This window comes from Mytilus californianus, unplaced genomic scaffold (assembly GCF_021869535.1).
Source record: "Mytilus californianus isolate M0D057914Y unplaced genomic scaffold, xbMytCali1.0.p SCAF_1, whole genome shotgun sequence".
In the NCBI taxonomy this organism is placed as follows: domain Eukaryota; kingdom Metazoa; phylum Mollusca; class Bivalvia; order Mytilida; family Mytilidae; genus Mytilus; species Mytilus californianus.
Genome location: NW_026262581.1, coordinates 45,231,759 through 45,259,009, shown reverse-complemented (window position 1 = coordinate 45,259,009; position 27,251 = coordinate 45,231,759). Strand labels below are relative to the sequence as shown.

Below are 27,251 nucleotides of genomic sequence, written 5' to 3'. Positions count from 1 at the left end.
GTGGAGCTGCTGACCAAATAAGTAGGTGTGCTATTTAGTAGTTTATGAGAAAAGTCTGACGGAAATACTTGTTTGACCAAAGCACAAACAAGGTGGTTGCAACATGAGTGGGCTATAATCAGATGCACTATTTAAGCATCATAAAACCAAATATGAAAAATCAGAATGTTCTGAACATTGAACAGAAACAAGAGTGCACACGCTGAAATGTCTCGCCTTCTTTAGTAACCACTGATATTATGTTGATAGTCCTAAATGAAAGCTTTACTACAACTATTACATAAACTTAACATGATCCAAGAAAATGAAGTCAAGGTCATATAAACCAAATGAGAAATACATGTACACCTTACAATCATTCAATACACTAAATATAGTTGACCTATTGCTTATAGTTTCTAAGAAACAGACTTAACCAAGAAAACTAAACATTGACCAATGAATCGTGAAAATGAGGTCAAGGTCAGATGAACCATGCCAGGCAGACATGAACAGCTTACAATCCTTCCATACAACAAATATAGCTGACCTATTGCTTATAGTTTAAGAAAAACAGACTGAAACACATAAACTTAACACTGAGCAATGAACCGTGAAAATGAGGTCAAGGTCAAATAAAACCTGCGAGACTGACATGTACATCATAGAATATTTCCATACACCAAACATAGTTGACTTATTGCATATAGTATAAGAAAAAAGACCAAAACTCAAAAACTTAACTTTGACCACTGAACCATGAAAATGAGGTCAAGGTCAGATAACACCTGCCAGCTAGACATGTACACCTTAAAATCATTCCATACACCAAATATAGTAGACCTATTGCATACAGTATAAGAAAAACAGACCAAAACACAAAAACTTAACTATAACCACTGAACCATGAAAATGAGGTCAAGGTCAGATGACACCTGCCAGTTGGACATGTACACCTTACAATCATTCCATACACCAAATATAGTAGACCTATTGCATACAGTATAAGAAAAACGGACCAAAACACAAAAACTTAACTATAACCACTGAACCATGAAAATGAGGTCAAGGTCAGATGACACCTGCCAGTTGGACATGTACACCTTACAGTCCTTCCATACACCGAATATACTAGACATATTGCTTATAGTATCTCAGATATGGACTTGACCACCAAAACTTAACCTTGTTCACTGATCCATGAAATGAGGTCGAGGTCAAGTGAAAACTGTCTGACGGGCATGAGAACCTTGCAAGGTACGCACATACCAAATATAGTTATCCTATTACTTATAATAAGAGAGAATTTAACATTACAAAAAATCTTAACTTTTTTTTCAAGTAGTCACTGAACCATGAAAATGAGGTCAAGGACATTGGACATGTGACTGACGGAAACTTCGTAACATGAGGCATCTATATACAAAGTATGAAGCATCCAGGTCTTCCACCTTCTAAAATATAAAGCTTCTAAGAAGTAAGCTAACGCCGCCGCCACCGCCGCCGCTGGATCACTATCCCTATGTCGAGCTTTCTGCGACAAAAGTCGCAGGCTCGACAATAAAATCAAAATAACACAAAAGGATGCCAAAACAAAATTAGAAACACTTGTAACAGCAGGATTACCAAGAATTTACCATATTTCCTGATTAAAAATTCTCAAGTATCAATTTCAAAGTAACAGTGACACAAGAATAACTCGTATAATTACTTCTTTTTATTTCATAACTCTACATCTGCCATTTTTTTCTCCCACATCTATTACAGTAGTAACTATTTTAACAGTCACTTATAAATAATTCGTTATTAAAAAAATAAATACAAAATTGTAAACAAAAACACTTGCATAAAAATATATTAAGGACACTACTAAAAACGTTTGTAACAACTGAAATAAGTTTACCCTTAAAAAAGTAAAAACAAATATTGAAATATAGATTCCACCATTGCATCAAGTGTGTTACAATATTTCTCCCAATTGAGACAGTTAAATTCTAAAAATTTAAAATGCGAGGCTTGCCAAACTTTTAAATATTTAAAATTTAACTGTTGAGAGTGGAGAAATATTGCAATACACGAGATATAGTGGTGGAATCTGTTTCTCTAATGATTTTAAGACTATATCTAAACAAGTTTATCCTTCCTCTTCAAAAATTTGCAAAAATTTAAAAAAGTTCTTTATATGTGACCATCAGGCCTTGCAGTCATAAAAATTTCAAGCACAAATATCGTACTCAGACTCAGAAATCAAACAATCAAAATACAGGATTTGGTCTTTCGAGCACAAAGTTTGTACTCCGAGTCCTGAGTAAAGTTTTATGACTGAGAGCCCAGGATGGTTGACTTTTTTCATGATGTCACAATAGGAAATTCAGAAGAAATCAAGAAAATTTGACATCATAATTGAAATTTTGACCAATCATTTGCAGAGAACAAAGTTTTCTCTAGAGATGAGAAATATTTTTCTCACACTGATCAAGACAAGTAAAAATAGCATTAACATTAGAGAAGCATTATTTCCACATTATATACAAGAATGAATATGTTCTAATAAAATTATCCTGCTAGCATATGTCTGTAAAATATTATTTAGATTGTGTGCAATGGCTGAATACACAAATTACACAGAAGCAAACCAATTATAATTTCATCTAGTTTTAATTTCTAATGCAAATAAATAAATGCTCACTAAAAAGAAAAAAATACAAATAAATACAGATGCTCATATACCATAAAAGTTCACTGCCTTACTCTATTTATTCGATTAAATACTTTTGCATAAAGACAGCTTGTATGAATCTGTTTATAACAAATCATAACAAGAATGTGTCCATAGTACATGGATGCCCCACACACATTATCATTTTCCATGTTCAGTGGACCGTGAAATTGGAGTCAAAACTCTAATTTGGCATTAAAATTAGAAAGACTATATCATAGGGAACATGTGTACTAAGTTTCAAGTTGATTAGACTTCAACTTCATCAAAAACTACCTTGATCAAAAGCTTTAACCTGAAGCGGGACAGACGGACGAACGGACGCATACACCGAAAAACATAATGCCCCTAGGTGGGGCATAAAAAAATATTGGGTTTTATTAAGGATCTTTTTAAATGAAATTTTCTCAGGAACACGTTCTTTGGCAAATTGATGATTATAAACATACATCTCAAGTACACATCTTGCAAAAGATTTTCAAATTCATGTTAAAGTGATTTCTAGTTCATTTTCCAAAGAGTTTAACATCAAATTTCTTTACACACAATTCACAAAGGACATCTTTTCCTTAAAAAAAAACCAAAATTCTCTATGCTAAAGAATTAATTTGAAATATCTGACTTTTTTTTTAATTCTGATGTATCATCAGGGCTGCCAAGTCTCACGCATTTTCATGCTTATTTGGCGGCATTTTCCTTTGATCTATTGTTTTTTCTCTTTGATCTTTACGATTTTGGCCAAATCTCACGCATTTACATTATTAAAAGTTGGCCAAACTGTATTATATATTTATTGAAAAACACTTAACAATATTCTTAATTTCAATGCAGAACATCAATATACAAATTAATATACTCATAACAATAAAATTAACATAACAAATTTTTATCCTGGCAATCATAGTAACTTTTAACCTGCCAACGGAAGTTAATGTGAGTTTTTATTGATGCAAATAATGCAACTGGTTGAGTATCGCAATAATAAGAACTTTCATTCTGATATTTGATGCATTTATCTGTATGCAACGTTTCCTAAAATCACAACAATTAATCTCACATTTCTTACCATTCTTCAAAAATCGTAATAATAAATGCACACAATAATCTTAGAATTTAGTGTTAAATTGCTTCAAATCTACAAGTAATATATATGAGACCGTATCATCACCTTAAGATGAACACACTATCATATTTATAGTTGATGAGTGCAAGCATAATTGAAAAAAAAACCATTAAATGAATATATAGTGAAATAAATTGAAATTATTAGAGAGTGAAAATGAGGTAGAATTCGTATGACTGAAATCAGACAGATATTTACTGAACATTGGTCAATGCAATTTACTGAACATTGGTCAATGCAATTTACTGAACATTGGTCAATGCAGATTTGACAGACAAAATACGAAAATCAACTCCCCCAATTTTGGTGAGATAAAAACAGTAACTGATGGCATACCATAAATAATGACAAGAGCAAGTACAAAGATAATAGGAATTCTAAGACAAACTTAACCATAAAATACAAAACAACGATTGTCAAAATGCTAGACAAGGAAATCATTTTATATTTCCAACTCCTATAATTACTATTTTCACTAACATTCCATGTTTGTTATCTATGAGCACAGATGATTGACAAATGAATGTTACCCTTCTATAAAATCTATTTGTTTTACATTATTATGCTCAACTATAAGTATGGCCAAAACTAATATTAAGGATATTTTAAAAAGTTACAGGCAAACACAGCTTATCTTTTATGAACACGGATTATCAAATGATTTTAAGTATGAGGAAGAAATTGAGCTAAAGCCAAAAGTTAAACTGTAGTTTGGTGAAAACATCTTTAAGGAGTTAATATTGACCAGAAAATTGAGTTTGCTGTAATTCAATCATGACACAAAACATATTCTACGCCCACCAAACATAAAATGCAGCCTAAGATAATTTCATTTCATGTCCATAATTTATTCATTGATTACATACCATTCTGTATTCAAGACACACATAAATAAAATTAATGTCAACAGGACAAAAATAACATTTTTTGTAGAAATGATGATAAATAATAACAAACCCACAAGAAATATTCCACATGAGACCACTATCACATTATTTCCCAGTACATTTGTACCTAATATTTTACAATTAACATTCAAACTATAATATATTTTTGATTACACTTCATCCATATTAAGAGGTATAGCCTCTGGAATTCTGCCACTTTTATTTTTATGAATTGCTGCTGCTTTAAACACTGATGCAGTTCCTACAAATGATAATCCAATCATCATATAAAACATCCCAGACCATCCATATTGAGCTGATATAAAACCGATTATGGGACCTTCCAAACATGTACCAAAACTGCCAAAACCTGAAAATATAAAAGAATAATCAAAGAGCTGAAAGCTCTAAGGAAAAATGACGCCATTGTCTCTCATATTAGGATATTTTTGATGCAAATCTTGATTTTAACATAATTTACCTACTGAATCTTAGGAGACGTTTCAGTTCATGGTATGTAGGGTGACTGATAGAATAGATATGAATTGTTTTCAAAATCTATAGCATTTTTATTTGTTTGTCAAGATATATATATATATATATATCAGCAGGGTTTAAGAACATTCGTTGTTCGACCTGCTAGTCAAATGCGTTTTGTTAAAATATACTTTTTCACTTTTTGGTCTTTTGGAAAATGTTGTTTGTGCTGTATTTAGACCCCTCTACCAAGAAATTTGTTTTGCATGCACACGTATAAAAATTGCGGTTTTTATCCAACGCAATCATAGGTTTGAACGTTGTTTTCAATTTAGACTTGTTTGTATATATATATATATATAGATATAGATATGTGTGTGTGTGAAGTGAAGATAACTACAAGTTGTTCTGCTGTACAAAGAAATAGATCAAGACTACCTGAACAATCTACAATATTCAAAGTAATATGTGAATTTGTTTCCCTTCTTTGTAGAATTATTTAACAAAATGATTATGAAGAGCCTGTAGTAAGCAAGCTCTTATACCCCACATAGTCCTTGTTCAAGAGATAAGTTACAGGTGACCTAGTGACATAATCACATTGTTATTTCTGTTACCTAAAGATGATCAATTTCTGTAGATTTAGACAATAGTAGATGGGGTGTGATTGCCAATGAGATAACAGTCTGATTACTATCCACCAGAGTCCAAATAATGTGGCTGTTGGCAGTTATCACTTTCGGACTTCAAAAGGGGAAAAGGGGGGGGGGTTATGGTTTTTTTTCTTAGTCAGAAAATTATTTATTTAGTTTTTCAACACGATAAATTATATTATTTTTTTCAAAATTTGACACTATAATGTATAGAGGGAATCAGCATTCAGAATAATTTATTTTTGTCATCTGCTTGACCAGAAAATATTTTTTTCATCAAATTGGGGATCAGAATATTTTTTTTTAGAAAAAAACCATAACCCCCTGGAAGTTAGATGGTTGCTCTCTAATGTAAATATGGTAATTTTACATCATTATCACCTCATTTTTTATAAGAACCTAGCTAGGATCTATTTCTTAGGCAAGGTGTATTACATAACTCTGAAAGCAATACAATCCAGTATTCTCCCCAGGATTTTTTTATAGCGCTGTGGTAAGCGCACGATATTAGATTGATTCCATATCATCATAAGTGTTGTGTTTGCGATTTGATGCAGTTACATTTATTTACAACTACTATGTTTGTTATACTTTATATTAAATAGACAAAGACCTGCATTTTTTTTTACATTTGCATGTGCATTAACAGAAATGCAAATAAGTGACATTTTTATTATCAAACTTTAAAATTTTAAATGCTTAGATAACGTTAATAATTTGATTTCATTACCACCCGTCCCAAAATCTAGCACAGTGGGTACATTTTTTTTCTCACTTTTAGTTTTTGACTTATAAAATAGTTATATATCCTTTACAACTTCATAATTATTGACACATATTTAAAGAAGGTTTTCAATGACAAAATTGGAATTTTATTTATAACTTTTATTTACATCCATCATACTACAATTTTGCAATTAAAATTGGTATATCCTTTAATATCAAAGGAAGAAATGGAATAACTCTTTCCATAAGTACTGAAATGTTATTGAAGATATGTTGAAAATAGGTTAACATATTTGATAATTTTCCAAGATGAATATGATAGAAATCTTTGTTTTAAGAAGTCTTTTTTTTTTTTATTAAAGGTTGATTATCAGATTATTGGCCACAGGAATATTAAAGTGATTGTTGACTTTTCAAATATAAAAATATGCACAAAGAAGGAAATATATCTGATTCCTTGTGAAAAATAAAAGATAGAACATTGTCCTTTAATTGGTTTGGTAATTTAATTTCAAGAATGACAACATGTATGCTCTGTTACCATAAGTGTATAGTGTCCATTAGCTACTGTTTATTATGTTTATGGTTGAACTGTATCTTTGAACTTTGTCAATCAGTCATGATTTATTTCTTATGCTGTGTAAGAACTTTCTTGTAATTGAAAATTGGTCTGCCATGATCACGATTTCTACAATTCTAAGTTCCAAACAAGTTCAAAATTTAGCACATTTGCAGTTTACAATACCCAAAGATCAGGAGAAACAACGATTTTGATTGGCTGATCACGGTTGTCTCCCTTGGGAAAAATTTGAGGAAAGTACAATTCGGGAACAATCATTATTTTTGTGTAGAATTTAACAAAATCGTGTTTTATAGGTTTTTACACAATCACAATCGTGCAATCTTGATAAGGGGTCAATATTTCATGCCTGAATGTGAAAGTTGGCAGGTATGACAGGTTAAGAAATTAAAGAATGAAATTCTGTATAGTACATTAAGTAATAAGTATGTAAAATACGGAATCGAGTTCGGAATGCGGGTTGGAAGTCTGTTCAATGGTAAAAGAAAATTGACTGCGTCATTTTCTAAAAACTAGAGGCTCTAAAGAGCCTGTGTCACTCACCTTGGTCTATGTGCATATTAAACAAAGGACACAGATGGATCCATGACAAAATTGTGTTTTGGTGATGGTGATGTGTTTGTAGATCTTACTTTACTGAACATTCTTGCTGTTTACAATTATCTCTATCTATAATGAACTTGGCCCAGTAGTTACAGTGGAAAATATTTTGTAAAAATTTACAAAAAATTACAAAATTTATGAAAATTGTAAAAAATTGACTATAAAGGGCAATAACTCCTTAAGAGGTCTATTGAAAATTGTGTTCATGTTGACTTATTTGTAGATCTTACTTTGCTGTAAATTATTGCTGTTTACAGTTTATCTCTATCTATAATAATATTCAAGATAATAACCAAAAGCTGCAAAATTTTCTTAAAATTACCAATTCAGAGGCAGCAACCCAACAACGTGTTGCCTGATTGGTCTGAAAATTTCAGGGCAGATAGATCTTGACCTAATGAACAATTTTATCCCGTCAGATTTGCTCTAAATGCTTTGGTTTCAGAGATCTGAGCCAAAAACTGCATTTTACCCTATGTACTATGTTTTAGCCATGTTGGCCATCTTGGTTCGCAGGCGGGGTCATCGGACACATTTTTTAAACTAGATACCCTAATAATGATTGTGGACAAGTTTGGTTAAATTTGTCTTAGTAGTTTCAGAGGAGAAGATTTTTGTAAAAGATTACAAAAATTTACGAAAATGGTTAAAAATTGACTATAAAGGGCAATAACTCCTTAAGGGGTCAACTGACCATTTTGGTCAAGTTGACTTATTTGTAGATCTTACTTTGCTGGACATTATTGCTGTATACAGTTTATCTCTATCTATAATAATATTCAAGATAATAACCAACTAGAGGCTCTAAAGAGCCTGTGTCGCTCACCTTGGTCTATGTGCATATTAAACAAAGGACACAGATGGATTCATGACAAAATTGTGTTTTGGTGATGGTGATGTGTTTGTAGATCTTACTTTACTGAACATTCTTGCTGCTAACAATTATCTCTATCTATAATGAACTTGGCCCAGTAGTTACAGTGGAAAATATTTTGTAAAAATTTACAAAAATTTACAAAATTTATGAAAATTGTAAAATATTGACTATAAAGGGCAATAACTCCTTAAGGGGTCAATTGATAATTTTGGTCATGTGGACTTATTTGTAGATCTTACTTTGCTGTACATTATTGCTGTTTACAGTTTATCTCTATCTATAATAATATTCAAGATAATAACCAAAAGCTGCAAAATTTTCTTAAAATTACCAATTCAGAGGCAGCAACCCAACAACGTGTTGCCTGATTGGTCTGAAAATTTCAGGGCAGATAGATCTTGACCTAATGAACAATTTTATCCTGTTAGATTTGCTCTAAAGGCTTTGGTTTCAGAGATATGAGCCAAAAACTGCCTTTTTCCCTATGTACTATTTTTTAGCCATGTTGGCCATCTTGTTTCGTAGGCGGGGTCATCGGACATATTTTTTAAACTAGATACCCTAATGATGATTGTGGACAAGTTTGGTTAAATTTGTCCTAGTAGTTTCAGAGGAGAAGATTTTTGTAAAAGATTACAAAAATTTACGAAAAATGGTTAAAAATTGACTATAAAAGGCAATAACTCCTTAAGGGGTCAACTGACCATTTTGGTCAAGTTGACTTATTTGTAGATCTTACTTTGCTGAACATTATTGCTGTTTACAGTTTATCTCTATCTATAATAATATTCAAGATAATAACCAAAAACGGCAAAATTTCCTTAAAATTACCAATTCAGGGGCAGCAACCCAACAATGGGTTGTCAGATTCATCTGAAAATTTCAGGGCAGATAGATCTTGACCTGATAAACAATTTTACCCCGTCAGATTTGCTCTAAATGCTTTGGTTTCAGAGATATAAGCCAAAATCTACATTTTACCCCTATGTTCTATTTTTAGCCATGGCGGCCATCTTGGTTGGTTGGCCGGGTCACCGGACACATTTTTTAAACTAGATACCCCAATGATGATTGTGGCCAAGTTTGGTTAAATTTGGCCAAGTAGTTTCAGAGGGGAAGATTTTTGTAAAAGTTAACAGACGACGGACGACGAACGCCATGTGATGAGAAAAGCTCACTTGGCCCTTTGGGCCAGGTGAGCTAAAAATGGCTTATCATTCAACAATATCTAATATTTTTCAAATTAAAAAAAAGCTGCATAAAAGAAAAACAAATATTTTCTGGTAAGTATAAATCCAAGAAGTGATGGATTTACTTGATTATGTAGATGATGTTATCAAATGTAATGTCAGTAAGAACATATTTTGATCCAAACTGAGGATTTTTGCTCTGTCGGATTTTCCCGGCCTATTATGGTTTTTAAGATATTCAACAATTATTGACATTTTACTACAATGTTCCAATTTTAGCCATGGCTCCATGTTGATTGTTTGGTAGTAACAAAAATATTTTACTTGAAACCCTTAGGATCATTCATCCCAAATTTTGTTGAAATAAGTCCAGTGATTTCATTGGAGATGATTTTGAAAAATTTTACAACGATGGAGGCCAAGTAATTGCAATATCTCACATGACCCTTAAGATAACCTGATGTAAAATTATATCATGTGAAGAAACTTTTAAAACAATTTCCTACTCTGAATCCATCTTCATATTCTAACAAATACAAAAATATTAATTATCAAAAATACAAACCATTAACTAAACCAACTGTTGATGCTGCTGCATTTTTACCATCTTGTTCTCCTAGTTCTGCTGGAACTGCACCACCTATAATGTATAATATCATGTATAATATAAAAGATTTCTCAAATTCCTTATTCTATATTCAATTTAAGACAACTAACTTAATAAACAAAAGAACCTGAAAATAGAAAGACATTCACAGCTTTGTTTATTAACAAAATAAAGTTGTTAAATGTTAACCAAAACTTAAACCATACAGTTATGTATGTTAACCATAAGAAATCTCCTTACAAATGGTCAATTCTATAGAAACAAGAAATGATTGTAACAGGATGCTGTTACGAAGTCTCCCAAACGAAGCTCCCATAATTCGTAATTCCCAGGGTCACCTGACATTGGGCAACATCCAGTGAAAATTGGTTTGGTCCAGTAAAGTTATATGCATCAGTGATGCCTGGGGACTAACCCTGTATATCATTCAAATCATCTTGGCATGACAAACCAGAATATATATGGTTTAGGGGTGGGGATCTCGACCATTTACAAGATACTAGAACATTGGGGGTGGGGGGAACCCCTGGGGACTGACCCTATACGTCATTCAAATGTTCGAGACATGACAAATAGGAATATATATGGTTTAGGGGTGGGGATCTCAACCATTTACAAGATATTAGAACTTTCTCAAATGGCAGGGGGTCCGGATGACCCCTAGGGACTAACCCTGTATATCATTCAAACCATCTTAGCATGACAAACCAGAATATATATGGTTTAGGGGTGGGGATCTTGACCACTTACAAGATATTAGAACTTTCTCAAATGGCAGGGGGTGGGGGTGACCCCTGAGGACTAACCCTGTATTTCATTTGATGTGCCTTATCATGACAAACCAGAATATATATGGTTTAGGGATGGGGATCTTGACCATTTACAAGATATTAGAACTTTCTCAAATGGCAGGGGGTCGGGATGACCCCTGGGGACTAACCCTGTATATCATTCAAACCATCTTAGCATGTCAAACCAGAATATATATGGTTTAGGGGTGGGGATCTTGACCACTTACAAGATATTAGAACTTTTTAAATGGCATGGGGTGGGGGTGACCCCTGGGAACTAACCCTGTATTTCATTTGATGTGCTTTATCATGACAAACCAGAATATATATGGTTTAGGGGTGGGGATCTCGACCATTTACAAGATATTAGAACTTTCTCAAATGGCAGGGGGTCGGGATGACCCCTGGGGACTAACCCTGTATATCATTCAAACCATCTTAGCATGACAAACCAGAATATATATGGTTTAGGGGTGGGGATTTTGACCACTTAGAAGATATTAGAACTTTCTTAAATGGCAGGGGATGGGGGTGACCCCTGGGGACTAACCCTGTATTTCATTTAATGTGCTTTATCATTTAGAACATTTTCAATTAAAAAGATTGTGTTTATCACAAACGGTTTTCAATTTATAATCACTTGAAAATTTTTAAAAATAAAATCCCATAGGGTTCTATAGTAAAACCCTCTTTTCTTTTTGCCCCTCAAAGTACCCCTTTATAAACCCCATTGCACAAAAAAAACCCTGATTGCACCACTAGACATGTTAGTCTAACATATTGTGAAACCCTAAGTTAATCTGACAAGCGGTTTTGGAGAACGGGTGCGGACAAGTTCAAATTTAAAAGCGGCGGAAGAAGAAGAAGAATAATAATAATAAGAACTGAGCAAAAACAATAAGTCTTCCCAAACTTCGTTTGGCAGACTTAATTATCATTAGGGCTATTCTTGAAAAAAAATATGGGGGTTGGGGTGTTGGAAGGCACTTTTTTATGGCCATCACCCTTACAATTGCATTTTACTTTGCATACATTACAAAACAATTTGAACTTGGTGATCTACGCCACTCATACAAAAATAATTCAAGTGCCATCCAATTCCTTCCCCCAATATATTTTTTTCTTGAATAGCCCTTGTTAATTATCATTACAAAAGCTTTAAAAAAATCTTTATTTGCTGAAATTGAAACTAATTCTTAACTAAAATTTGACCAAATAAAAATAATAAGGGAAAAGACAACTTGTGACTTAGGTTCGCTAATTACCGATTATAAATTTGAAAAGAATGTTGTCTAATACTTCCAGTATGATAATTACTTATATTGCATAAGATTTTTTATAAACATAGCTACATAAAATAACTTAAAATGTTTACAAAATTGTTTACAAAATTTACCCAATAAACTATCAGGTCCACAGTTGAATGCACCAGCCAGGAACATAAAGGATACATTAAACATCCAGCCCCAATCACAGGTCAGTAAAAACAAAGTAAGAGAAACAGCTGATAATAATACAGATACTCCTGTACCAAATATTGTTCTACCTTTGAAAAATCTGAAAAATAAATAAGTATGTTATAAGATTCAAATCCATTTAGCTCCTAAAACATATATGCAGTAATCATTCAAGAACAGAAATCTTTTTAAAAGGGGTGTAAAGCTCATTCTGTGAGAAAAATGCTGTCTTAAGATGCTGTTCTGTGGTCGGGTTGTTGTCTCTTTGACACATTCCCCATTTCCATTCTCAATTTTATTAAGAGTCTTTTTGTGTCATTACGGTTGATGTTTCATAAACTCATACCCACATCTCCTTTCAGTTATTCACTAAAGGTCAGAGTTAACTCTCGGCACTCCAGTTTCCTAAGCAACTGAAACAGACAAACATGTAAAGAAAGTTTTGCAGACAACTTGAAACTAAATCTCACATATATGTGTTACATTAAAGGACTTACTTGTCTACATGAAAACCTAACTAATACACACATATTGCAAATGTTTCAGTTATTTATCCATAAGAAAACCAATAACAACTCTACTAAATACACAACCTACATAACAGTTGTTGTTTACATTTTACAAACAAATATCAGTGCTACCTAATACATATTCATCATCTTTATCAAATTTTGTGGTTGAAATTTCATTTACTTGTCAATAAGAAAGCCATCAACATCACTATCTAATACATCACCTATTCCAAATGGTTTTTGATATACTTTTACTTACTTGTCAATAAGAAAGACAACAACATCACTATCTAATACATAACCTATTCCAAATGTTTTTGATATAATTTTACTTACTTGTCAATAAGAAAGCCATCAACATAACCATCTAATACATAACCTATTCCAAATGTTTTTGATATAATTTTACTTACTTGTCAATAAGAAAGCCATCAACATAACCATCTAATACATAACCTATTCCAAATGTTTTTGATATAATTTTACTTACTTGTCAATAAGAAAACCAATAACATCACCATCTAATACATAACCTATTCCAAATGTTTTTGATATAATTTTACTTACTTGTCAATAAGAAAACCAATAACAGCACTACCTAATACACCGCCTACTTCAAATACTGTTGATAACATTCCAGATACTGCTGGAGTATATTTCAACTGCAAATAGATAAAACAGTCTGTTATAGAATAGAGAATGGAAATGTAAGAATACTGGTTCATGTTTGTGTTTTTCAAATATTGGTGTCAATGTTTTTTAATTAAGTTGTTTCAGAACTCTTGTCTAGGTAAACAGTCTTAAAAAAAGCTACTAGACCTTCGAAAATGTAAAACTGATTCAAGCTACCTTAGTACAACATAAAGAAAATTTGTTGGATTAATATCCAAGTTTATGAGAAGTTTTTATTTACTGATTAAAAGTTTGCAGATAAACATGATAATATTCAGTTTTCCGAAGCACTGCTGTCTTAATAACATTTACTCAATACTACCTTCTATAATTTGTATAATTTTCCCAGAATTCTGTAAACCATCTTATTTCAATAGATATATTTTGTCGTGTTAAGCTTTTTCTGACTTGGAAGCAATTCATTTTTCAGGATTTTTTAACTTTGATGATGTACTCTGATAAGTTAAGATTCATATATATTTGCAATTATTTATAATTTGTTATATATTTATTCTTGGAAGTCACTTTAATAAAGATCTCACAAAAAATTAGTTGGTTTACAGTATAAAAAGGCAAAACTTGTCAACTCTAGAGAACATCTTTGTTTTGCAGTAAACCTTTTTAACAACTGTTAAAATGAAATCCAGTGGATTATCTCTGATAATTTTTTTTTTTCAAGGTAGCCAATGACATACATGAACCATCAATACATTGTACAATTGGGCATTTAAAACTGAGTCTTACCCTTTGAAGTAAATACATAGGTAACCACATGTACATACAGTATCTGACTACTTTAAGACAAAACATTGAAACAGCTATCTCTGGTAACATACTGAAATATAGGTACATTATTATTTATATAAGATAAGTTTGTAGAGTAAGAGTTTAGTATTCACAGTATTAAATTTTACATAGAAAACGAAAGTACAACTGAACTACTTTGTAAAATTAAGATAATTAAATAAATAAAACATTGAGGAAAATCATGTGAATCAAGCCTGTGGTAGTCCTTAGTAGTAACAGAATGTTTTATTTCTGCAGCCTTGTTAACTCTAGATTTTGTTCTACAAAATGTCAGTAAATTGCCTGATACATATGCACTGAGTTGTTTCCCCTATGTAATGATTTACAGTGCACCCTATTCAATCATTATCTCCAGTACCCAAATCAAATCTAGAACATGAATCTCAATTGATTTTTTTATCTGATTATAGCAATGTCTGATTCTTATAAAGAGTGGCAATAAAACATTTTTAATTTCATGAAATAAAATTGGGAATGGAAATGGGGAATGTGTCAAAGATACAACAACCCGACCAAATAGCAAAAAACAGCCGAAGGCCACCAATGGGTCTTCAACACAGCAAGAAAATCCTGCACCCGGAGGCGGGCTTCAGCTGGCCCCTAAACAAAAATGTGTACTAGTTCAATGAAAATCACACTAAACTCCGAAAACATATAAATAAACTAAAATTAAAAAACATACAAGACTAACAAAGGCCAGAGGCTCCTGACTTGGGACATGCTCAAAAATGCAGGGGGATTAAACATGTTTTGTGAGATCTCAACCCTCCCCCTATACCTCTAGCCAATGTAGAATAAACAAAAACACAGCTATACGCACAGTAAAACTCAATTTAAAAGAAGTCTGAGTCCTATGTCAGAATAAGTAAAAAGAAACTAAGCAAAATGACAATGATACATAAATTAACAAAGGACTACTAACAGTTACTGACATGCCAGCTCCAGACCTCAATTAAACTAATTGAAAGATTATGTCTTCATCATATGAAAATCAAGTACAATCCCTCCCGTTAGGGGTTTAGTATCATACCATCATAAAATATATGAGAAGAACATACTGTATAGCGGGTTATTTTCGCAATGTGTTTATTTTCGCTTATTTTGGCGGGCAAGGAGAAATCACGAAAATAAATTCCGCGAAAATTTATGCATACGTTCGATACTTTCTCAGTTAAAGTGTTTTGTAAACTATCTATTTTTCCCCTTTCGACGGATCAATCAGGGTTTTTGTTAATTTAAACAACATAAATGCCAAAGGCCATTGTTCACTGGCTATCAGGTGTTAATTAATTTATTGGTTACATGATAAAATAAATAATAATATAAGAGTGTAAGGTACGCTGTCAGGTATTTTATCCTTATTAATTAGTGTCAAATTATATAAGAGTTGCAAGTCACTCATGATAATTTTATAATCTTATTAGTACATCAAAGGTCCGGTAAATTTCGTAACTGATCAACTGTAACATTTACAAGAAGTTTGTACACCTGTGAAAAATAACTATGTACCGGTATTCTTTTCATTAACTGTATAAAAATAATCAATAAATAAATTCATGCAGGAAAAAAAATCATTTAACCATAACAATAGACCCTTGTTTGTCAATTTTTACAACTTTTTAACAGGAACCACTTCAGTATCCGCCAAAATATTTAATTGGGATTAAAGAATCCGCCAAAATTTTTCGTATACTTTGTTGCCCCTAAATTGCGAAATTTTTCACCCGCGAAAATAACCCACTATACGGTAACCTGCATCATGCCAACAACTGGTTTTAGAATAAATGTGTTTATTTCCGAAGCAAAGACCCTAGGAGTGAATCAATATTAAAAGTATAACAACATTCACTGTCATTTTTTGTGAACTGCATGATATCAATTTTTTTAAGGTTTAAGACTTAAGTTTCTTGGTTTTGACAAACTCTGTGTAGAATCACACAAGACATATGTCTTTGCGAAACTGTTACAAAATTCAGGGGTCACTTATCCCAACATCATCCATGAAAAAGTATCCCATAATAATGAACTCTAAGTACATATTTCCCTTTCTAAAATGAAAAAGAAACTCCTTACGGTATCTTCAACATCTGTAACCATGTCAATTTTCCAGCTGTTTTTGAAGAAGTTGCATTCCTTTCTGAAAGGAGAAATAAAATACAGATGCTTTCACACTGACGAAAGTAAGACACACAAAAATAATTGCTCAGATTCTTAAACATCTTCCTCATCATACAACCTGAGTTTTGAAACAATTTTATTTCAAAAAAAGAAAAATCCCCAAAGGTTGAAGTCTCTTCAATATGAGTATCACTGCTATAATTTTGATGAGAAAAAAATCTGAAACCCTGCCTCGTCTAAAGAACTCAAAACTAGCATAAGGAAATTAGATTTATCTGACATGAATAACCAATTGTATATGTAAACAACATCCTAAACAAACAATAAAATTAACCATAGTGCTCTAAATATGGAATGGTGGAAATTACCTTTGCCTGGGACATCAATTCCTACTTCATCTGGTTGTTGATACAGAGCCCAAACAAATATGCCAACACCAATCTGAAATGATACAAGAACGATTAATAAATTTATCACATCAGAAAAAGGGGTTGATTTGTAAACCATATAGATGGCAAAAATCCCTACAATTTCAAAATAACTATCATTACTGAAGACTTGATGACTATTTGTCACTGTTTTTAACAACATTTCTGATACATTGTATTTGCAAATGTAAAAATTTATTTAATATTGATTTTGTCAATTTGAATACATCTATATATTTCTAATTTTAAAGCAATTAAACATATCTAGCATATCCCTACACTCTGCAAGCATTGGAAAAACCCATAAGGCATTTACTGATCAATAATTAGACACTGTGAATTCATTATTATTCGTGGGATACCAATTTTCATGGATTCAGTGGGTAAAGGTGAACCACAAATTTCAATGTTCAACGCAGTACAAATTTTCAATAGGCTTATATGCAGACTTTGGCAAAACCACAAAATCAAATATCCAAGAAAATACAACATTTCCTTAATCCACCAAAATTGGTTCCAACGAACATAAATAAATCCACAGTATGTTTACAACTGAGATAATACATACAATTATTACTGATGGTGTAAAGTATACACTTTTCCAGCCATCGACTTTCTGCAGGTAAACCTAAAAAATAATAAGCATGCAATATTTCAATATGATTAGTATCTTGGAATTCTAGAGAGAATAAATTGCTTCGCAGAGCGCAACTGGATACGACCGCAGAGGTCCAACCCTGAACAGTTGGGGCAAAAATGGACACTTTATTCGCGCTTGATACAGGTCTGAATTTGGATTGTAATTCAATATTTGACACATAATAGGTTTCTGATACAGAATAGTCAAAGAACTTAGAATTAGTTATATGATTTGAATTTATATTAAATTTTTTGCTTTTGTGCAATATACTATGCTGTTGCAAATTGACCTCCCCCCCCTTTTTTCAAAAAAAACAAAATTTGAAGGATTTTCTTTTTGATTTCTGAAATCTTGAGAAAAAATTGTCCCCCCCCCCCTTTTTTTCCAAAAAAAATTCCTTTCCCTCAGTCATGGTCATAATTTCAATTCAAATTTCCAATGGAGTTTGCAACTATTTAAATACATCATAAAAGTCATAAAAATGACATACATAATCATAGCTAAAATTAATTAAACTTAATCAGCATTTTTAAAATTATTAAAATTGTAACTTCTAAAAAATGAATTGACAGCTAATCACCTCAAGACAATACAAAAATTCGTTACACATAATTTAAAAGCAGTGTAAGGGAGATAATTCAAAGTTGTGTTTGAATTACCTCCATTACACTGTAATTTGTACTTAAGTAATTGTCAATTAACCAGGAAACCCTTGTTTTTTCTCACTTTTTCCCTAATTCCTAAAAGGTTTGAGCCATAACCCCCCAAAGCCAATCCTAACCATCCCTTTGTGGTATGGAAACTTGTGGTATAATTTCAGAGAGATCCATACACTGTTCCACAAGTTATTGTCATGAAACTAGAAAAATGCTTGTTTGGGCCCCTTTTTGGCCCCTAATTCCTAAACTGTTGGGACCATAACCCCTTAAAATCAATCCCAACCTTCCTTTTGTGGTTATAAACCTTATGTTTAAATTTCATAGATTTCTATTTACTAATACTAAAGTTATTGTCCGGAAACCAAATGTCTTCGAACGACGACGACTCAATACCAATATACGACTGCAAAATTTTTTGCGGTCGTATAAAAAAACAACTATTCAAACTTTAAACTACATGAAGATTTTTAAGTTCTGTACCAAGCGAGTGATGCTTATCAGACAAGAACAGTGTTGTAAGAATTAATCAATAATTTTTACCAAAGGGCTCAATATTATGGTACCAGAAAAACTCAGGAGTACCAATTAATTTATAGTCATAAGAGTTTTGACTTAGGCAAAAATTGAAATGTCAGACAGGAAAGTGTGTTCCCAATGCCTGCTGCATAAACCAATTTAATGGTTAAAATAAACTGGCAAATTCAATACTGAATGTGCTCTGGATTTGATTTTAATTTTGTATTGTCAATTGGATTTTGTTTCAATACTGTACATTGTTGTAATGTCCAACAGATTTTCTTTTCAATATTTTTTTACACAATGGATTTTGTTTCTATCTTGTTAGTCATATAATTTTGTTTCAATTTTACATCATTTACATATGAATGATCAACAGTTTAATAGATTTTCCTTGTAATACAGTAGCTTTGATAATACTCAAGTTTTTAATCATGAAATATTATAGAATTAATGTTCAATAATAAAAATCTATGTTAACTGCACACTTACTGCCAGAGCTGTTCCTCCAATACCACCAGCAAAAGCACAAGTTCCAAACATACCAAATACTGTATTTCTGACACTATCTGGATACCAGGCTCCGAGTGACTTCATACAGTTTGGCCAACATTGAGCCTACAGAAAATAATATAACAATTTATTTTATTTTTTATTTCAGGATAAAACTAAAACTTTTAATTACAAAGTGTGTATCATGTTTTGTAATCTGGTAATTAATATTTAGAACTACAAATGATATTGTTTTTTAGCCATGAGTCAGATTCTATTAAACACAACTTCTTCTTAATAACTTCTTTTAAAATAAATATTGCACATTTTGCAGAATTCTAATCTAAATCTAAATTTATTTTTTACTTTAGAGATGTCAAATAGCTATTTATACATTTGATATTGACTTGAGCATAAGCTATTTAAAGTAACAAACCTGTGCTGTTCCGTTGAGGAAAAGGAGAACAAACATTCCATAAAATCCATCTGTCCATCCAAACAAAATCTGAAAGATAGTTTTACAAAGAAATAAGTTCATGAACTGTTGACACAGAGATATGTCTCGCCTGTATGCAGATGTTTTAGTATAATTGGCAACACATTTAAAATATTTTAACTATGCAAAAGTTTAAAAGTCAATGAAGCATGACTGAGGGGGAGGGGCCAAATAATCTCCCTGGATATGAGATGTACTGCCTATGAAATATCATTGACCTGTCATTAGTGGTTTACCTAAATTTAAGAAACCTAATCACAAACTTTCACATGTAAATTATGCAAAAAGTTTCAAGGTCAATGGAGCATGACTGAGGGGTGGGGCCAAATAATCTCCATGGAAATGAGATGTGCCAACACTAATTGCTGACCAAATATCATTGAGCTACTAGATATCATTTCCCTGAAAGTGACCTATCATATAAACCAGAAACTTTTAAAACAGTTGATGATTACCAGAAAGAGCACACCCAAGTCTCTCCTCTGGGACTTTGTTTTTTAAGACAAAGCTGTTATATCCAATTACTATTATACATTCAGTTTAATGCGAAACCGTTTTATCATTTCAGGAATGTAAATATAAATGGAAAGGTAAAGAAAATGTATGTGAAAAAACAATCCTAAAAAATTGGGAAAATAAACAAACAAGTATAATAAAAAAACATGGTCTCCAAAAATGAATGAAAGCACATATTGTTTCTATATTTTTCAAAAATATTGTAGGAAAATTATGACAGTATTTCTTAAAAATAAGTACATGTTAAAGTCAAACATCTGAAAACTTACTAAATTTATTCAGAGGCTTAAGACATGTTTTTACAGTTTTTCCTTCTCAGGAACACAAGTTTATTTGTTCAAACAATATGTATACTTAGAAAGTAGAAATGTTTGCAGTTCACTAATTTTCATTATTATCTTTGTACCTGCAAAAACATAAAACAATTTGCAGTGTACTTGTTTTCATTGTATCAGTAAAAGTGGCAAAACTTTCGCCATGTACATTTACTCATTTTCAATATTTTCATTCTACATACAAAAGTGTGGAAAATACTGAAGTGTTCTTATTTTCACTTTGAGTCATGTTGTGAATTATGTTCTAGATACCTGATTAAAGATTTTACAACATTCCTTTCTTAAGTCATACAAACCAATAATGTCATGTCAAAGAAACTCTGTTCAAATTTGAATTAAAAAATTCATTTTATCTTTAGAGATGAAGGCAAAATTTATTTCCAAATTCACCTTTCCATCCCAATTTTCAGGAAAAGTTAGATAAAAATCATACATTTTGTTAGGGTACTTTTTAATTAATTTGGCATGCCATACCGGTAAACTCTGAATAAGCTTTTCTTTTCAAAGTGTCTTAATAAAGTCAGCACTATGACAGCCACCCAATCTTCTAATGGCAATTGTTTTTTTCTTTCGAAAATGTGGCTAGAAATTATGTATACTGATTTATTCATTCACCTATGAGTTTAGTTCATTTGCTTTTTCCTATTATTCATATAGAAATATATATTTGATGTATAACTTACCATAGACAATCCAGACAAAACAAGACAGCAGCTGAATGTTCTCCTAGCTCCAAATTTGTCACCAAGTGGTCCTAATAACATCTAATAAATACAAATTATACATAATTCAATATTTCATTTTACTCTTCTTTATTTTTATGTAAAAAATACCACTATCAATCAAAACATTTTTCATTACAATGTTAGATTTGAACATGAATAAATTGTCATTGATCTTTATTCCATTTTCGTTTTTTTTTTTTTGTCTGTTGAACTGTTCCGGACGATTTATTCCAAAATTGTATCTTCAGTAGCAGGAAGAATCAACTTGATGTTTGCTAATGATAAAAAGTTGATTATAGGGTTTAATCAAAACAGTTTTCTTTCAATTTCAACTTCCACGAAACCCTTGGATTCCATTCATGTGTATCGTGCATGAATATATCACAGTGAAACTAACATATGTGTTTACATACATCTATAGAGCACCAAAGCAGTTTCAGCAATATAGTCTATCAAAGTGTGAACCAGGGAAAACATTTAAGAATCTGAGTGTTTTTTGTTTAAATCTGCATGAAACAGATCAATGAAAAGAAAATATTTTACATGTATTTAGTGGAATTTTTGTTTATTTAAATGATCCAAAAAGTTTATAAGAAATCTTATTTCTGTTGCTTACCTGCATGACAGCATATGGAAACAATAAAGCTGTATCTAACCATCCTAGTTCAGTCTTTGAAAAGTGCAAATCTGTTTCAAGATCAGATTTTATCTGTATAAGAAAGCAATTGATCAAAGAAATTGTAGAAATATAAAACATCAAAACCTTAAACATCTGACATTTAAATTCAAAGTTTCATCGAAAAAAAGATGATAATGGATGGCTGTTTAACATCCAGTGGCAAATTACCCGGGTAAATGCATGTTCAGGACGAGAACATGTTAATGTGATTTGAATATAAACCCTGCATTGTACTATACTAGACCAACATGCTGAGACAGATTTTTAAGCTGCTCTTTCACAAGGTAACAGTCAGCAGGAAGACATACATGTATCACCCTACCCGGACACATTATTCTGACTTTGGGCGACTCGTCTTTGTTCTTACACCTTAATGCTGTGCGCTACATGGAGAAGCAGCAAATACCAATTTTGAAGTTATTGATTTGACCCGCCAGCCTCGAATCGAACCCACAACCTCCATCACTCCAAAAGAAAAAGAATTTACTTCTTAAATGAAACTATTAAACACAAAATTACTGACATTAAGGCATTTTTAAACTATCAACATTTATTTACAAAATCCCATTTTCCTGAAAACAAAATTACCCTCCCTTTTAATCCAACTCCCTCTTTTATAAGTCTCATGTCATTTTAACCGAAATATTGATTGTTGGTTGCTTAACGTTAACAAATATCATATAAACTTCAAAATCTTTATCTTTCAGTATGAAAGTTACAATATTTTATTTCTAAATGAAGCCATGACTTTTTAATTTAAATAATCATTCTATATATATATATATATATATATATCCATGTATGAATTAGGCATTGTAAATTGGTATACTGGGTATAAATGTTCAGGAACCTGATGTTCAGCGGTTGTCTTTTGTTGATGTGGTTCATAAGTGTTTCTCGTTTCTCATTTTTATATAGATGAGACCGTTAGTTTTACACGTCATTTTTGGGGCCCTTTATAGCTTGCTGTTTGGTGTGAGCCAAGGCTCCATGTTGAAGCCCATTCTTTGACTATTTTAAAACTATGACCTTTGACATGGTTATCTTAAAATTAATAGAGAACTTGCACTCATTATATGTGACCATTTACGCAAGCATTTGAGTCAGAATCTGGAAATGAAAATGACAGACTGACCGATTGACCAACAGACCAAAACTTATATACCCTTGCTTCTTCATGGCACTTATAATACTGTAAATTCAGAAATTATTGCGTGCATTTATTATTGCGATTTTTGAAGAATGGACTAAAATGTGAGATTAATTATTGCGATTTCAGGAAAATCTGCATACAGATATAAGTATCAGATATCAGAATGCGAGTTCTTATTATTGCCGTCTTCATCCACTCCCATTATTCGCATTAATAAATACCTCGCAATAATTTCTGAATTTACAGTAATGAATTCACAGTATATCAATTATAAACAATTTAATTTAATAATGACAAAATGTGTTAATGGCTAAATGTCATATAACCCCCTTCTCAGTATTCTCCATTTTATTCATATCCTATATAGCCACATCAACAACATATACTAAGCAATATTTATTTCCACTGATTTACATAACTAATATGGCTTCAATTAACTGTTAACGAAAGCTCCATAGGAGCTATGGTGTTTTAGAGACCTCTTTAAGACAGTATTCTTTAATTTCTACTTTACAAAGCAATAAATAGTCATCAAGATATACATGTAGACAGTCAGAGATGTATACTTACAACACCTAATGGTTTTCTGAGTAAATATGTAGATGCATATGCTATCCATCCCAGCACAAAAATGAGTAACTGTCTTTTCTTTAAGGCAGTTTCTAACATTTTGCTGAAAAAAACCCAGAAAGATGTTTACTTAAAATACTTATATAAGTAAAAGTAAGTGTGATGACAAATCCGTTTTCACATCAGTGAATCTCCATAATTGGATATTATACTCATTAAAGGGGCTACTACCCCCAATCTTGGATTGATTTACAGTGATAAATATAAGATTAATAGAATTTTTCATTTCATGAAAATGGATGTTATGGTGCACATATTAATATAAATTGAAATATTTTTTGCTTGAAATTCACAGTTCATTTGAAAACTAAATAAATTTAATGGCCTCTAAATGTTTATTTTTTGAAGGCCATACTATATTTTTCATAATGACTTGGGGAAAAGGTTGCTTTTTAAATTATGTGCACCAAAACAGCCAAAATTCTTAAATCCAGAATTAAAATCATGAATACCGTAAATGGATACCAATTTTGAAGGATCTTCCACAACCTGTTTCAGACCTATGTTCATCATAACAAATGGGCAAAAATTGCTTTGAAAAATTGCTCCATGAAGAGAAGAGGTACATGTATGATAACAGCCATGACCTTGCCTATGAAATTGCAAAAACTGCATATTAAAAGACAAAGATCAATGGTAATTGAAACTTTTAATATAGTTAATAAATTAGCACCTGTCTGTTTACATGATCTTTTAAATGTAAAAGATTGTAAATATTCTTTCAGATATAGCATGTATAGTAATATACTGGATATTCCACATGTAAAAACAACACAGTTTGGTAAGAAAAGTTTTAAATTTGCAGCTGCTACTCTGTGGAACAGCCTACCTGACAATTTTAGGACTGAAAATAGTTTTTCTCAATTTAAGAGCCTTACACAGTCCTGGAATGCATCTAAATGCTGTTGTTCTACATGTGGATAAGATTTTTTCAGATATTTTTAGTAATTGCTCAGCCTCTAAATGTTTGCATTATGCCTTAAATTTTGCATGTGTGCTATATTTTTTATTTGTGCTTAAATTTTAGTTGTGCTTCAATTTTTAGCTTATGCTTCAGTTTTGGCATGTTTAGATGTGTAGTTTAGTAATGCTTTGCATGTTTTTCAATATGTCTGTGCTGTTTCTATATGCATTTAAAATAATAATGGCTGCTTACAGGGCTGGCACTACTTCAGAATCATAGGGAGAAGTGACTTCTCTTTTTGAAACTGATAGGGAGAAGTAGCGAGATTTGAAAGAGAAGTGCTTGATCGCTTGTGGCGCTAAAATGTTTGGTTTTCACTATAATATAAAGGGCCATATGTATTTTTTATTATATTGTTCAATTCATACCGGAGTATACAATCAAAGTAACAGTTCAAATTCAAATTCAAAGTTGTTTAAGTTTATCATTTCTAGTTGCACAATAAACGTATTTACACTTTTGGTATTTAGCTATATTTTGCCTCCGAATGACCTTAGATCTACTCCGAATCATTATCACCTTTTGACGTCAGGCAACAATCACTTTTTAATTGTGATGTCAAATGTTTTGAATTATGATGTCAAAGTTTACGGGAACCTGTGTGATTTTACGTAATGGCGGACAAATTTGCATACAAGTGTAAATACGTCTATTATACTAGTCTTCTTGTCAAAAAATACCAACTAAATATCTTGCACTAAAAAGAACTTTTTTGCATTAAAATGGAAAAGAAAGTATAATATATCAATTAAAATTCAATTAAAAAACTATTTTGTTTATCATGTTTATGAAATTCAGTGTTTCTCATTAATATATATAAACTCAAAGTTAAGCAACTTTAATCAATAAATTAAAACAATGCATATACATGGAAATAAATACATTAAGCAAGTAGATCTAAGCAAAAGTCTGCTAATGCGTGTGGAATGTGTAATTTTTCCTTTTGGGGTCAATATTCTTCAGTCAGCAATTCATGCGTCCGTAGTTATTATCGTAAGAATACGGTTTTTGTTCATTGCTGGTTCTGTTTCTGATGAATCCCGCCTCCGATCCGTGGTTCGTACAAATATTTCAATGGCGGACGAAGAAAATTTACAAAAATAAGCGATGTTTGACTAGCTATTTGGAAAGGAATATGACATTTTAAATGCAATAAGTGGATTAAACATTAACTACAGGCAATGTTCATCACCTTCTAATGATATTTGGAAAGGAATATGACATTTTAAATGCAATAAGTGGATTAAACATTAACTACAGGCAATGTTCATCACCTTCTAATGAAGCAATAAACTTATTTTACCGAAAATTAGAATGAATTGATGAACGCTCTCGAGTAACAAGTACTGGAAGTGATACAAAATTGTCTTTATGAAATAAAATACAACCAACTGTAAAGTCGACGCTATCACCTCTTTTCTAAAGAAATAAATTGTTTTTGTCTTCGAATTTCTTTACTTATAAATGAAAAATTGCTCTTTCACAGACTTGGTCAAAATTGAAAATTACCGATGACAAAAGCGACTAAAAGCGTGTATCGTGAATAACAGGACGACTAGATATTGCTTTTGACGGTCGGGCAAAGTGAAGTGACGGACGGGAAAGCGACTTTATCGCCCCAGTCGCCTGCTAGCGTGAGCCCTGTCCTTATATATCTTATCTACATGTGCTGTGTTTTAATGTTATATATACATTATCGATTTTCTGTAAAAAGTTCTCAAGAGCTTATGTTTGTATTGTTATATGTGAACCGAATCAAAATAAAAATTTTCGTATTCGTATAATAAAAAAATAGCTGGTGATTAGGAGGAGGTGCGTTAAGGCAAGGATTTGTATAGTGACAATATACAAATCCTTGGTTAAGGGCTCTTTTTATTTTAATCAAATGAAGTTTACAACATCACTAAATTTTTCTGATTAGGAAAATAAAAGTATTTTGTATTTCCCCCCTTTTAACAAATCATGCAAACTTCATTTTTCAACATTTATTATGATTTCAAAGCAAAAAGGAAATAAAAGTGAAAGCTCGAGAGTTTTAGTGAATGAGATTTACATATAATTACTTAGTAACAGGTGCGTCTCAAAACTTTGATGCCTTCTCACCTTCGGTAATTAGTCGTAAAATCTTCACGTGTAAATTTTGGAAATTAGGTAATATTCAATTACCTATGTTGATAAACAGATTCATTCATTTCATATTAAATGAGGTTATCGTAATTTTATCTTGAAATAAACTTCCG

The 27,251-nt window shown here is 31.7% G+C and overlaps 1 protein-coding gene and 1 long non-coding RNA gene across 2 annotated transcripts in view; one reads left to right on the top strand and one right to left on the bottom strand.

Annotated features, from left to right (window-relative positions):
- Positions 1-27,251, top strand: part of LOC127703927 (uncharacterized) — a 64,596-nt gene that overhangs the window by 23,430 nt on the left and 13,915 nt on the right. The gene's annotated exons all lie outside the window — the stretch shown is intronic.
- On the bottom strand, positions 1,679-27,130 carry LOC127702356 (uncharacterized). Its single transcript, XM_052206508.1, has 14 exons — positions 27,075-27,130; positions 23,988-24,090; positions 22,202-22,294; positions 21,544-21,624; positions 19,950-20,018; positions 19,514-19,639; positions 17,775-17,834; positions 17,147-17,219; positions 16,734-16,797; positions 14,598-14,688; positions 13,749-13,843; positions 12,609-12,769; positions 10,380-10,454; positions 1,679-5,078 (listed from the first exon to the last, which is right to left on the bottom strand). Exons 2-14 carry the CDS (start codon positions 24,084-24,086, stop codon positions 4,879-4,881), a joined length of 1,287 nt encoding a protein of 428 aa, XP_052062468.1. The 5' UTR covers positions 24,087-24,090; positions 27,075-27,130; the 3' UTR covers positions 1,679-4,878.